Source organism: Gadus chalcogrammus, unplaced genomic scaffold, assembly GCF_026213295.1.
Source record: "Gadus chalcogrammus isolate NIFS_2021 unplaced genomic scaffold, NIFS_Gcha_1.0 GACHA036, whole genome shotgun sequence".
Taxonomy (NCBI): domain Eukaryota; kingdom Metazoa; phylum Chordata; class Actinopteri; order Gadiformes; family Gadidae; genus Gadus; species Gadus chalcogrammus.
In genome coordinates this window covers 15,001-30,382 of record NW_026613471.1, presented here as the reverse complement: position 1 = coordinate 30,382, position 15,382 = coordinate 15,001, and the positions used below count along the sequence as shown (strand labels likewise).

The following is a 15,382-nucleotide window of genomic DNA, read 5'->3' as shown; positions in this document are numbered from 1 at the left end:
TTACAGCCATTGCCTCTAATGACCAGAAGGTGTGGTTTAAAAAGGAGCTCTGTCAGAGAGACCCTGAAGACCGGCCACTTCACTCCACATTGGCAGTCGACCATTTTGGGTGGAGCACGATTCCACACAGACAACGCTTTCTCTCCTCTCAGACCCGGGCTTGTTCAGACGCTGGCACCGGGCGTCCTCATTAGAATGGATTCAGCCGAGATGTGATGCTGTGACAGTGCTGCAGCAGCAACACAGCCCCCCCACCCCCCCTTCCACCCTGGCACGTTCAAGTTTGATGCATTGCAAACAACAAGTCAAGCGCCAGACAGTATATTTATACATCTTAATTAGCAATAATGACGTGGGGTGCCAGCCAACTCACTGATGCCAGTGGGCACTGTGTAGTGTTTCGAGGGGCAAACACCAGAAATTATGTTTGCCTGCTATTTACATGAACGCTGCATAAATACGGCAAAAAAAAAAAAAAGAAACAACTAAAAGTCTGCGGTCGAATCCTTGTCGATTGGACGGCGACAGACGATGCATCTCGTCCTGCACGCTGGTTTTTAAATCTTACAGAGGGCAAACTCTGCAGGCCGCGGCACGCCTCACATTTACACAAGCCCACCAACGAGCCGGAGACAATGATTAGTTGCTCTCACAGTTTGACGTTTCCCAGATCGTTCCTTTCGGAGGACCTGTCAGGACACAGTGCCGCGCCGCGGGGCGTATCCCGCTGAGTGTCGTCATGGATCCCGGTGGTTTGGACGCCATGTTGGGATGCAAACATGTTTAGATCCGCCAACAGCGATGGGGAATTTGAGCACAGCGGGAGCTACACATTCTTTACACCGGTAATGGAAACAAGTTGCATGAATGTTTTACCGTGAAATAGGCTACAGACATTTTCATGACATCTGGATTTATGGCCTGGTAATTCCCCACTGGAGTAATTTGGCTGGTACATCTGCAGCTTAGCAGCATTCCAGCAGGGCTCTCCTGTGCTGTAAAGTCAGGAGATGACTGATTGATTGATTGTATTACCCTAGCTTTAAGCATGGCTTTGGTTTGCTCCAACAGTGGAGTTCTAATGTGATCTACCTAATTCAAGCTACTGCGATGCATGATGGAGGCAGCCAGCCCTCGCTGATGAGGAACCCAATTGATGAATCAATCAATCACGTTCAACAAAGATCTATAATTACGGTAATAATGTAGAGTACATACACACATACGGTGGAACATTCGAGGAAGCGGAAGTAACAAGCATAAACTGTGAGGAGGTGCACATCTACATCTTACTTGTGACAGCTTAGTGTCAGGCAGCTGTGATGAGTGACAGAGGTCACCTGTAATTATCTCGTGTTGAGGGTGACAAGTTAGGTTATTGCACATTGTTTTGAAGTACAACCTGCTGGGTTTGACGTGGGTATTTTCCCCTTCTCACACCTCTTACTACTAGTCGCCATCCTCCTGACCTGATCTTTGTAATGCCAATTACAGAGACAAAAATATGACACACAAACGCAAAAGCGGCGGTTCGCTGACAGCTCGCGTTTCCTGGGCCCTTCCTTGGAGGCGACAACTCCTCGCCGTGTGCTGGTCGGACAGCGATCATGGGAGCCGGCGCCCTGCAGCCCGCCATTACAGCGGTCCCCTCGGCAGGGTCCAGCTTGGAACCACACTCCCAGGGGCCCAACCCCCAAGCCCCCAACCCCCCCCCTGTCACTGAGCAGCAGGACACAATGATCCGGGTCTCCTCCCCCCTCGCCAAACAAATTGTACAGCAGTCTCATGGTCTTCTTTTTGCAGACGAGGACGTTTTTGCAGAGGGGCTCCAGTCATATATATTTCAATAGCAATGCCACAAAAGGGGGGGGGGGGGGGGGGGGGGGCGAGAACGTGTTTGCTTTTGTGTGTGAAGGGAACATGACATTTTGTGGTGGATGGAAAAGGGGGAATGGTGTGAAATATTAATACGTCATCTGACTGAGGCTGCATCACATGATATTTGGGTATTTCCAAGGATGGTTTTACAACCCGTTGGTCTTAGGAAACACTGATTCCCTGTACTTATAACATAAATGTGTCAGTCAGGCATCGTGTTACATTTGATGTACGTCATTAAAAAGATTTATTGGATTGAAGATACTATCTCGACTACCTGAAGATATCTGCTTACAAGTGAGTCTACAATTTGCAGAGCTGCAGTCATACCAAGGCCTCATTAGACAGAACCTACTCTTTAATGAAGAAGACACGCGTATGTCGAAGGGGACAGTGTCAGCAGACTGTGTTCCTGGTTGTCATCTGCCTTTGTTCATACGACACCAGACGCGTGGTACCAATCAAAAGTGGACAATAGAGACACAATGGACAATGCGGGTCTCGTCGGCGCGTGCGGCATCTGATTTATCTCAAGCACCCATTCAGGATGGCCAAACGAGCTAAGTGGGAGGGGTCTGGTACCCTGGGGGGGTTGTGAAGAGCTAGACTTGACATCTGGCCTCCGATCGTCAGACAAGTTCAGGCCAGCTGTCCAAAGAGAAAGGTCTGGTTTTCTCCCTAAAAACACCTCATCCATCTGGTGAATTTCCCCTCATATCGGCTCCTCTTATGATTGCCGCTGGCGTATCCATTCAGACGCGTGTGTTGTGACACTGATCCTGGCAATGACGCCCATCCATTTTTAAAGGGTAGTGCAGGTTACCCCACGCGTGGCCCCCTCTGGCACACATGTCCACACGCGTGTGTTCCCTCACAAGATGCTCACCTGTTACAGTGACCAAACCCACCAATGGTTTCTTACGTAAAACATGTTTGCGAGATATTTCCTCAAATTACAGCCATATGATATAATGAACAGCGCACTAATGGCCGTTCATTTAGTGTATTCAGGTGACGCGTGCCGGGGCCATACAATAGCTGGGTTCTGTGAAATCCAATCCTCTGATGAAGGTGTGAGGCTGACAAAGAGTTTTTCAATTAGCTTATGAATACAACAGGTGACACCTACATAAAGCCCAATTACACACTTATTTGTGTTCGGTGTTTTTTAGAAATGGAATATAACTTAATACACCAAGATTAAAAATTAATTACGAAAGCATGCTGCCATTGCGGGGCTTAAGCGAGCCAGTGAACTACTTAGTTCCCCTTGGGTTCTGCGCCGGACACTGGATCTTTCTCAAGGAGGATCATGATGCAGCGAGACTTGAACAATCTTCAATTTATAAATGGTCTAAAAAAGCACAGTTGCCCAGTGAATTTACCCAGTGACTTTCTCGCCATGGCAAAATGACAGACAAATTAAGAACTGACAGAACAGGTGAAGATGTTAAACATCAAAACATTGTTCCAAGTAAATGGCAGCAATCAAGTCACTGAATAAATATAGGGCGATGTGGTGGTTTCATATCCTGAACCCTTTTGAGTAGCAATGCTGTCAATCCCCAACACACTGTACGTCTGTCCTGGTCTGTGGTGGCCATTTACTTTTGTTTTGAGCTGTTTTTTCATGGAGAGGTCATGTTTTAACTTGCTATTCGAAGAGGTATCACAGAAGAAGAAAAAAATAAAAGGTAAAAGAGTGCGACATCTCAAAAGGTTTCAGATACACTTCTTGCTAATTAAATGGGCGTTTTAACTAGCAACATCGCTGCTCGGTTGACAAACCATGCCTCTTCTCTCTTTTTGTTTTGCAGGATGAAAAAGCATGGGAAATTTTCAAGAACAAAAGAGCCACTTAGAGAAAGGAGAAAATAGAGGCTGGACACAAAAGGGCACAAATTAGCAACTCTAAATGGCAGTTTAACCGCCGCTTCCAGTAGAGATCTAATAAATGGATGTAATATTATCTGTCACAATAATAATACAACAGTTGGTCCATTTATTCCCTGTGATGTATACACCATTGATCAATTGATTCAAATACTAAGGAATAAAGACGGAACTTGCTTAATCATATATGTACATACTACATATAAATCATAATGTAGCATATAGCTATGCATATTTAAAAAAATACTCTCTAAAAAGTATATTCTTTTTGTACAGTGTATTTATTGAAAAGAGCAATACAATTGTGCTTGTGCCATCAAAAAACATCCAGTGGATTGCATCAAATGAGAATAAATGAATGGGAATTGGTGCATTACAGAAAGCGTTTAATGCACTACTTGATTTGGTGCTATATACAGCTGTTGCTATTCATCATGTTATTTTGCATTACATTTAAAACTCAATGTTTATGAACAGCACGGGGTCCATCAAAACCTTTCATTCTCTTCATTGATGCACAGCTTTAAGTCCTGCATACGGGCTGTTTTATAGGAATTCAATGTGATAATATGTATGTGTAATTCAAAAATATAGAATTGGATACATTTGTGGCCCAAAAAATGATAAACATGTAACAATGATATTAAGTATTGTAATGCAAATCCTGCCAGTGTACAGTACTCGTGCTCGCTATTGTCAGGCCGTTTTTGTTCGTAAACGCAATGCTTACCAGTCTTTTACATAATGTGAATTTTAAGGACTAAAAAGCTAATAATCGTAGTTAGATAGAAAGTAATCTTTCTTATGTTTTGATTGTTGTTTATACGCTCATTATTTGTTTCTATCATAATATCAGCACTCAACTTAAAAAATTTGATGGAAGATTGTTAAAAACTATTTTTTGATTCCTATTTAAGCTTTCTCTCCTTTTCATCAAAATATCCATTTATTGTTTTGGTCTAGGTGTTATGGTCTCGCTTAAACTACTACTCGTTCAATACTCTGCGGGATACAATGTTTATCAAATTAAGAATTGATGGAAATAGTACTAAAATTGTAAACGTAAAATTAAAAAAGGGCTATACTTTGTTAAAGCCTTGTATTTGTTCAACAAATGGAATATAATTCAACATGGTTTTTTTAACGTTAATGTTAAGCAGTCAATAGCAAAGCAGAACAAATAATACAAACATTTGTTTCAAAATAAAATGCAAATATCCAGGTAATAAAGCTTGTTGGCCAATCATTATGCAAAAGTGCAAATCGTGTGAAATAATGACTATTTTAATTTTCTAAAATAAATATTTTAGACCTTAAATGTGTCCACTATTTCTAGCACTTTTTTTGTAATTATAAGTGACAATAAAATAATAGACTTATTCATTTTATAAATATTTATTTTAATATCTACTGTAGACAGGGAATGTAGTACTTGATTGACTTGAAAATGTGTAAAAATGTGTGCCGTTAGAACAGACATTTGTGTCACATAAGGTAGAAAAACATAATAAATATGGTCCAAATTTAGGTAAACAGTTATGTGTCTTACAACACGGGGGTAAGAAAGAAAATTAAAATAGTCTTTACTTTGAGAATGCTTAAAACTTAAAAAGTAAAGAAAAGGTTCAATAAACTCATTAGTGTAAAGCTTTGTGAATTAAAGTATTAAGACAATGATGCATTCCGAAGCCAACCACCATACATTCAGTTGAGGGAAACGTTGGCTCAGAATTAGCCAGGGCTCACAAAAGCGATTAAGTGTATTTACCTCAGACAGACCTACTTAGCAGCAGACATTTTTTTTAAAAACATTTAGCAGGTTAACACTTGGTGAGGGGGGAAAAAGAGTTTTGTAGTTGCAACTTTTTTTGTTCCGTTTGAACTTGTAAAATTCCAAATATATCCAGTATATCACTTTGTCACACGTGTAAGTTAGTGTAATACAGTGTAAAGGTCAAATATAAAAACCATCTCTGATTAACACATCTGAGACCAAACGTGTCCACATGAGCAGAAGGGTAAGGTCACGTAAACTCAGATCATCAGAGCGAGTGATAAATACATGCATCCAAACACAATGTACGTTTCGTGTAAATGTGTTCATTTAGTAGAGGACAAAGCATGGTTTAACACTGTACACCTCTTACTTTCCTTTCCTTCCAATTGGCTTCAACGTAACAAATGTAAACCTTTAAATTAGTAACTAAACCATATAGTATCAAAATAAAATAAGAATCAGCCTTTCCCATTCCAGAGAAGAAAAAAAAGTACCATTACCAAATATAATCATGTATATATATTTCTTTAACACTAGTTCAAACTACCAGCAACATTTAGTAGCACATTTATCCCACAAGCATGTAGCATATGATGAATTCAATAGAAAATAATAAAAGACAAATTATAATTCTCTTGGCCGAGAGTACATATGTAGTTAAGAGGATAAATATGGAAACAAAACCACGCAAAGAGAACCTTCAATATAAGCCGATATCCAGTGTAAAAAATGTACGCGTCTTTGCAAAAATAAAATCTGGCATAAAGTGACATTTTACTTCATAACATACTTTTTATTCCCAGCACGGCCATCTTCATGAGTTTAAAAGCACTTAACCTCAGCACCCAATTGTTTTCACCATTGTTCCCATGCCCTAAAACCCACCTTTCTGGTGCGAGTAATTGCAAACAGAGAAAATAATTGTACCCAAACTACAATGCAGTACACCCGGAAGATGTTACGTGTAACAGTATACTGCACTGTGCCTGGTTTATGCAACTGTATCCCATAATGTGTGACAGAAATGCATGCTTCTGGGCTTGAAGATCAAAATGCATATTAGGAACACATAACTGACCAGTATTAACTACGGTAATAATAATGGTTGTTCAAATTAATAAAAATGAAGGCAATTTTAGGCAATTCTAACGGACTGGCTTATGTGCTTGTGGGAAAATGAAATATCGTGTTCACTTCTTTCCTCAAAATGAACTATTTTAGTATTTTGTTTCTCTACCGAGAATGACGTTTTTTACATCAACTAATAAATACTGACATAATAAATAGGGCCCTATTACTTTGCAATTGTAATGCTCGGATGTCTGTGTGGTTCGTACCAAGTAGAATAAGGTCCGTTGAGTATTTTCAGCATTGGATAAAGGATTTTTAGCTGCAAGTAGACAAACTTTAGCAATGTCTGCCCAATACCATCAATGGTGACTTTAAATTTACAGGATTAAAATCACACAATGACCATAGAGGATCTCCAATCCATTCTACACAGGCCCGCCATTCCTTCTGCTGCACTTAGGGGGATACGTTTCCACCAGGACAATGATCCTGCACATGCATGGAGGCGGGGCTGACACTGGGCTGACATGTCCTGTGCTGCCATTGCTCCTTCTCCTCCACAGTCACCTGACCTTGACCCCATTAGGTCATCCCCAAGGGGAGGAGGAGGGAACGGCACAGCGTACTGTCACTTCCACAGGACACTGTAACAGAGCCGCTTGGAGAACAGGAGCGGACACACGAGGGCAAGCTACGATTAACGAGAAACATGAACAGGTCGACCAGGGAACACTTTCTTAAAGTTTAGACTATTCTGCCTCTCGGTTAATTCCATCTACAAATTGTTCTGGATTTGTATCGGTGAAAAGAATACATATTAACAACAACGATCGTGTATGTGTATGTAAAGTAAACATTTTTTTTTTAAATAAACAAAGAAAGGGGTTTTGGGTAGTGAACAGATACTTTTGGACTACACTTGTAAAATGTAAAAATTTACTGAAAACTGTGTTAGTGTCATAGCTTCTGCACCAGTCTACCTGTAAGTATTGTTGCACATTGTTAAAGCGGAGGTATACTTTTCTGAGCGATGACAGTGACAGTTAATGGGGGTTTCCCTTCAGTGGGGTCACTTAATTCGAAATGAAATGATTAATAATTGAACGGTATTACATTCATAAATAAAGATTGTGAAGCAAGTAAGTGTCTCCAATAAATACTCAGCGTTGGCTATCCTAGTGAGGGGGCTGAGGCCAGTGTGGGGGCTGTAGTGGACAGTAGTCGGGGTAGTACTGTAGTACCGAGTGTAAACAGAGCTATTGAGGGTGCCATATGATCAACACCTTGACACCCACGTCCTTTAGCAGATAGCATACCACTACTACTGCGACCGGGGACATCTGCTCATCACAAACGTAGCTCCAGTCATACCAGGGGCTGCTGGCATCCATAGAACATGGCAGCCCAACACACGAGGAAGACGCTGCCACTTCATGCATGGGATACGCCTGGACTTGGCGTTCTCTTAATAGCCACGGCTATTTATTTAATCAGAGACTTCAGTTGTCTTGTTAGGGTTACGTCATCAAAGTGGCGCGTACTCCCCAACAACCTTAAGCATCATTGGGCGCAGAGAAGGGGTGGTGTTGGGTATATGATTGGTCTCGTCAGCCATGTTTAGCCCCCAAACGCCTTGTTAACAATCTGTATCAGCCAAGGATTAGAATCTCCTGGGTGAGCCTGTGAAAAGTGTTTTGATTGTTCGGCAAGATGGTGCACCATTGTTTCATTTAGTAATTGAAAGAAAATGAAAGAAAAATCCAAATCAACAACCAAAGAAAAACTCAACCTAACCTGATGTATCATTTATCCCAAAGAAGAAACCACGGAATTTCCCCTTAAGGAACTAATACTTAAAGCATATGTAATTACATTCAATTACTCAGAGCGGAGTAAAAATAAATGATTTAAAAAAAAAGATCTGAAACTAAATAAAAATATATATCATAAATTTGGCATTAGTCAAACTCCTTTGTACAGTCTTACTTTTCCAGTAAGTACTTTCTTCCTGACTACAGTACCAGTTAACCAGCTCTCTCTGCTCCTTCACCTCTGCCAGTCTGCAAAAGGCATTGTTCTGTGATCCTCACTTCTTAGAGATTTTACCCGCCTTCCTCTTTGGCTCGTAGGGGGTCCGCAGAATGCTGGGGGTCTCCTCCATGACGCGCACCAGCAGGTTGTCGATGTAGTCTTCCAGCTCCCGGATGTGGGAGTCCTTCTTCCTCACCACCTCCTTCTGCTTGATGAGCTCCCTCACCACCTCGTCGAACGACAGGTTGCTGTAGGCGGCCGCCGTCTCCCGGGGGGCCACCTGGAGGCATGAGGCGGACGCTGGTTGAGTGCTTTCATTGTCCACCAGTTTACGCAACGTGTGGATCTTCTCTAATACATGAACTGCCGCACAAACGTAAAACGGGATTATATCTTTCGATCTAAATGAATGAATTAACGTTTTCCCTTAGGGCCTGGAGCTGACAGTCGTGAGGGATTTGATGACAGCGGAGTTGGCAGGAATCTTTCAGTGTGCGGGGTTAAATAAATACCAGACAATCGGTTCACACGAATATAAACTTGCATCACAAATGAGCAAAATAAATGATCCCCAATGAAAGAATAAAAGAAACGAGTATCATTCAACGGCAGGTAAAAGGGTGTTGCCGACCTATCAGTTCCTCGAAGGCCCATATTAGGTTTTTTTTTTACATTCTGTGGGACAATGTGCCGGCCTATCGCACCAATAAAAGGTCAGACCCTGAATCCAATCCAAGTCTGAGCCCTATCTGTGCTGGTGGAGGAGGAGGAGGTGGTGGTGGGGGTGAGGGTGGTGGTGGTGTAGGGGGAGGGGGGGGGGTGGTGGTGGTGTAGGGGGAGGGTTCCGAGGTACAGTACGTGCAGACCATACCGCAAGGGCACAAGAGGAGCTGTAATAATTTTTAATGAGGGACCACTTTATCAGTGCAGCGCTGGACAGCCTCCCCCGTACAGAGAGAGCAGCTGAGTCTTAACCCTGTTTTAAATACCACGCTTATCAGCTCCCACTCCCATGCACTAGGCAGCCCGCTCTCGCTGTATATAAAAGACAATGCACAAAAAAAAAAGAGAAGACGAGAGAGCCCAGATTGGGCCAGCTTTTCCCTCCTATCTTATCGGTTTTAACAACACACAGGCTACTGTGAGGCTTACACGCACTGGGAACGCTTGGAGAACAGTCTGAGTCACCAATTCCTCACAGACAACATGGAGAGATCTTACGGGGGGAAATACTACGGTGGGGCTTTTAAAAGCAATAGGAGCCAGTCCGCCCCAAGGAAATTAGGGCTGCTTTCCACATACCAGCCTCGCTCCACTGTCCACACACACACACACACACACACACACACACACACACACACACACACACACACACACACACACACACACACACACACACACACACACACACACACACACACACACACTATGTAATCAAGCGCTATAACGGCTAGTGACAAAGGCCTGGAAATGACCATGAACTGGCACAGTAATGATGACCATTTTCCTGCGATCAGCAGCGAGAGGAAGATAAGGCGCACACTTGGCATTCTCCACTTGTCTCATTACTATTTCTAATGAGCTCAGCCTCTAAAAGCTCAGTCCTTTGAAATCGCTCACTGTCCACACCACCACCTCCCCCCCCCACCACCACCACCACCACCACCACCACCACCTCCCCCACCACCACCACCACCACCACCTCCCCCACCACCACCACCACCACCACCACCCGCCTCCCCACCCCCACTCTCACTCCCTCCCCTCATGTGGTTAATTAGCCAGTGGAGGCAGAGGAAATGGGAACTGCCACGTCTGCCCGGGTGCCTCTGCCTCGCACAGGGGGCACATGTGTGGCTACCGACAGCCCTCAACACCCACGGAGGAAGGTGAGGAAAGCCATTATCAGCATTCACTTTCCCATTTAGCCGGCACTTTGTCCGCCCCTATCGCTGACATAGAAATGCCTTCCTTCTCTCTCTCTCCGAAACGCTAAGGTTTGTTTCGGGAAATAAGCAGACACACAGTAAGAAAAAAAAAAAAGCATATGATGACAGTATCTTAAATACCAACTACCCGTTTGCTAAACAAAAAGAAAAGGGGAAGGAGACAATAAACTCCAATTACAGAGCGAGTTTAACAAACTACTACAGCTGACCTTGGAGACCACGTTTTCACACCGCCTCGTATAATGACGGGATCAGAGATGAAAAACAGTGTGTGCATCGGCTAATTAGTTGAATGGCAACCCTGGATTTCTGGAAAGGCCTCGGAGATCATCCTCACCAGCTGCATGTCAGACGAGACTGAAAGTTCTCAATTAAAAGTCTTCATGGCAGAAACCATGTGGCTGCGCCACACTTATGTTAAGGGGCCTATAGCTTTCCCTGTGATGTTAACAATAACCGTCTCTGGATTACACATTACATTGAGCCACAACAACTCTGTGTATAAATTAAAAATAAATCTAAATATCACAAACATTTTAATTTTAAATGTCATTGTTATGTCTCCATTTTCAATGACGCTAAACACCCTGCTTTCCCAATGAGAGTAGGGTTGTCTTGACCTCCCTTAAGCAACAATTTACCAGCATTGTATGAGTGAGTGACTGGGATAGCCTCTTACATTTTTCTTGACATCTCTGGTTTTCTGGCCAAACTTGAGGTCCCCTTTTGCTGTTGGCTTTGAATCACTGCAATAAAAAATAAAAAACAGCAAGACAACCTTCAATGAAAAATCAAATACATTAGCTTGAAAGAAAATGGGACGGTCGGGATCAATATCAATCATATGAGGTCTTCAATTATTTTGTGTGCGGGGAGATACAAATGTTATGGTCCAAACCACTGTTGCTTTTATTCATCTGCTATCACCGAGGCAGCGGTATGGTTGATGGGCTGCTGTCTACAGCGAGATTAGTGGTTAATTGGTTGGTCTATCGCTCTGAAAGATCTCATTACTGTAGCTCAGAGGGCTCGGTTATCAAGCCCGGGCTCTCTAAAGAGTCACTAATGACACCTTCCAGTCTGATTAACCAGGTCTTAAACACAGAGCTCACCCACACCCTGCCAATACCTGGCCTCTGTGTGCAGGAGAGGAAATGCATGCGATAGGTGCAAGGAAATACATGAAATAGTGCTGAAAGAATTCTCTTGAAACAAGTTGTTTAAAGAGGCAGAAAAAAAGGACGTCCTGTGATGAGACAGAGGCTGGACGAGGCCATGAGTCACAAAGTCTGTTAGGAAAACTACATTTTCTGTTTTTGCCGTTTGCCCACGGTTCATTTTTCAAGTGTCCTTATTTTTTTTAACCAAGTGTCCTTCTCATTGGGCCAATGTATACTACAGCATGGTTTAAATCAGGGTTAGGGTCAGACATCTGCTGTTGAGGTGTTACTGCCTGGTTTAAATCAGGGTTAGGGTCAGATTGGGTTGAGTCGTTACAACATGGTTTAAATCAGGGTTAGGGTCAGGTGGTAATGAGTTGCTACTGCCTGGTTTAAATCAGGGTTAGGGTCAGATGGTGATGAGTCCTTACTGCCTGGTTTAAATCAGGGTTAGGGTCAGATGGTGATGAGTCCTTACTGCCTGGTTTAAATCAGGGTTAGGGTCAGATGGTGATGAGTTGTTACTGCCTGGTTTAAATCAGGGTTAGGGTCAGGTGGTGATGAGTCCTTACTGCCTGGTTTAAATCAGGGTTAGGGTCAGATGGTGATGAGTTGTTACTGCCTGGTTTAAATCAGGGCTAGGCTCAGATGGTGATGAGTTGTTACTGCCTGGTTTAAATCAGGGTTAGGGTCAGATGGTGATGAGTTGTTACTGCCTGGTTTAAATCAGGGCTAGGCTCAGATGGTGATGAGTTGTTACTGCCTGGTTTAAATCAGGGTTAGGGTCAGATGGTGATGAGTTGTTACTGCCTGGTTTAAATCAGGGTTAGGGTCAGATGGTGATGAGTCCTTACTGCCTGGTTTAAATCAGGGTTAGGGTCAGATGGTGATGAGTCCTTACTGCCTGGTTTAAATCAGGGTTAGGGTCAGATGGTGATGAGTTGTTACTGCCTGGTTTAAATCAGGGTTAGGGTCAGGTGGTGATGAGTTGTTACTGCCTGGTTTAAATCAGGGTTAGGGTCAGGTGGTGATGAGTCCTTACTGCCTGGTTTAAATCAGGGTTAGGGTCAGGTGGTGATGAGTCCTTACTGCCTGGTTTAAATCAGGGTTAGGGTCAGGTGGTGATGAGTCCTTACTGCCTGGTTTAAATCAGGGTTAGGGTCAGACACCCGGGGTTGGGCGTCTCCACCCCATGGGTTAGACCAGCGGTACGCGTCCGGTACCTGGATTTGAAGGGGTTGGTGAACTGCACGTCGGCGCTGAAGGGGTTGGCCACGCGGAGGTCGCTGGTGCTGCCGGTGCGGGCGCCGTTGGCCGCCTTGCGCGCGTCCTTCTTGCCCGTCACTCTCTCCAGCAGGCTGACCTTCTCCTTCTTCTGCCGCTCGGCGCCCGGCTCCCAGGCCGCCGCGCCCCCACCCTGGAAGGGGTTGGGGTTGTGGTTGCGGGGCAGCGTGGCGTACTTCTGCGGCAGGCCGTCGCTGAGGTCCCCGAAGGGGTCATCGCCGCCCTCCACGCCCGCGTAGTCGGGCACGTCGCTCTGGGAACGTCGGTGGGGCCCACCTGGGAACGCCAACAACGCAGGACAACGGTCAGAGAGGGGCCTTTGGATGTATTGAAGATATTTGTCCACGGTTTGTGCGTTTGCTTATGTTTGTGCGTTTGCTCAAATCTTATGATGAGTTTGATTCCCTCCATGCTCCTACTGCTCAACACGCATCGGCTGTGTCTCTTTATAACCGGCACTGTACAAGCATGACCCAATATGTTTGGTTCATCAAAGTAAGACGACATTAAAGATACGGCTCTCGCTAAACACGCTGAGCATCGGGCGGTAAGATGTCTGATCGTTCATATCCTCATTGCACTGTGAAATCATACCATGCAACAAACTAATTAATTTTACTAATTTGTGATGGTGCGTGTGTCACGGATAGGGATCGACCCGTATAACGGCCGGTATTTGTGTTTTTTGCGTGTATCGGCATCGGTCGATTTTTGTTGCAGATTATTACTATACTATATTTACTATTTTTTCGGGCATTGACAGACGGTTAAACAAATGTTCCTTTTTTTAAATGAGCCTTGTAAAATTTGTTATCATCATGTTGTAATTTTTATGATGTAAATTGAGGGAGCAAAAGCAGTATCGGCTGCAAATATCGGCTCAGGAATATCTGTATCGGCGTATCGGTCATCGGTTAAGGCTGACGGAAAAGAATCTGTATCGGCCCTAAAGAATCCATATGGGTCGATCCCTAGTCACGGAATAGCGCATCAAAACGTTAGAGAACCGATCCACCGAGCGGCCCAGACGGGCTCCTGTCTTCCCTCTCCTCACCGCTCTCGTCGATGGAGTTCATGGAGTCCAGCTTGGGCCGGACGTGGCTCCCGATGAGGTCCGACATGGAGTGAGCGGCGGACAGCTTGTGGGAGCCGGCCAGCAGCTTCCTCTTGGCCTTGGTCTCGGGCGGGGCCTGGGCCGGGGCCCCGGGGCCACGCGGGGGCCCCGGCGGCGGCTGCTCCGGGTCACACAGGGCGGAGCGCGGCAGCACGGCCGAGGACGTGTCCGAGGGGAGGTCGTGCTTGCGGCCCTTCATCTTGCCCTTGAGCTTGGAGAAGGGCGAGCGGGGCTTGTCCTTCATGGAGGACAGGTCGAACATGCTGGCTGTCATGTTGTTCCTCATGAACTGGATGCTGACCTGGATGCGCCCGCGCTCCTTCCTCTTCTTCCCCGGCTTGGACTCAAGGGCGTACCAGCTGGGGGGGGGGGCAGAGACCGGTGTAGACCGGAACGTCAGAGACTGAGCGCTTGATATTTATAGAAAGGTGAAAGCAGTCAGGGCAAGCAAAGCAACAGTCAACACAGTATGAAGCCAAACAAACTTTAAATCACCACACATTGGTAGGCTGATTGATTGATGGAAACGACGCGTTTGGCTGTTGCTTCGTCGGGTTCACTCGTCAACAAACAAGCAATAGTCAACACAGTTCATCTTGCCAGCGTCTATAACTCAAATGATTCAGTCACTGAAGCAGGTATCTGAAACACTAGAGGAAGCCAAGTGGACGGACGGTCACTCAAATTGTCAAAGCACGTTCTGCCATTGAGATAAGATCATACAGGCCTGATTCCATTCATTACAGAATCTGTAATTGACATTTGTTTATGTAAAAAAATATACACATTATTTTGATCATTTGACCCACCCCAGCTAACAAAACGTATTTTTGTGTGTGTTTTATTATGCTCTTCAGCTCTTTGTGGATAACCAGTAAGCCTGTTTATTCTAACAGCTGAGATCTGAATGTCATTCAACAGTAACACAAATACTACAGCTTTATAGATTTCCTTTACTGGCTCGAATTTTATTTGAATTTCAGGAGGGAAACATTTATTATTCAAAGGATAAACATTATTTCCTGCAACCTAAATGTTAAGAAATAGCCTAGCATTGAATAATGATGGTGCGCCATTTCATGCTGCTTTTGGTATCTATTTGTTTAACCCTCTTTGCTTTCTCGAACAAAAGTAATGGGATTTATGACTTAACCGTGACGGAAAAATTTGACATTTGCACAAATCTGGCCTTCAGTCAGTGCTGCGGCGAGCTGTGGCAACAACC

The 15,382-nt window shown here is 44.3% G+C and overlaps 1 protein-coding gene across 1 annotated transcript in view; it reads right to left on the bottom strand.

The window, feature by feature from the left end:
- Positions 1 to 5,739: 5,739 nt before the first annotated feature.
- LOC130377997 (rab11 family-interacting protein 2) overlaps positions 5,740 to 15,382 on the bottom strand; it is a 12,401-nt gene continuing 2,758 nt past the window's right edge. The window contains exons 3-6 of the mRNA XM_056584938.1: positions 14,098 to 14,516; positions 12,983 to 13,319; positions 11,279 to 11,345; positions 5,740 to 8,930 (exon numbers count right to left, since the gene is read on the bottom strand). Of these exons, the coding sequence (XP_056440913.1) occupies positions 8,706 to 8,930; positions 11,279 to 11,345; positions 12,983 to 13,319; positions 14,098 to 14,516 (1,048 nt within the window). The 3' untranslated portion in view covers positions 5,740 to 8,705. The remainder of the gene's footprint in view (positions 8,931 to 11,278; positions 11,346 to 12,982; positions 13,320 to 14,097; positions 14,517 to 15,382) is intronic.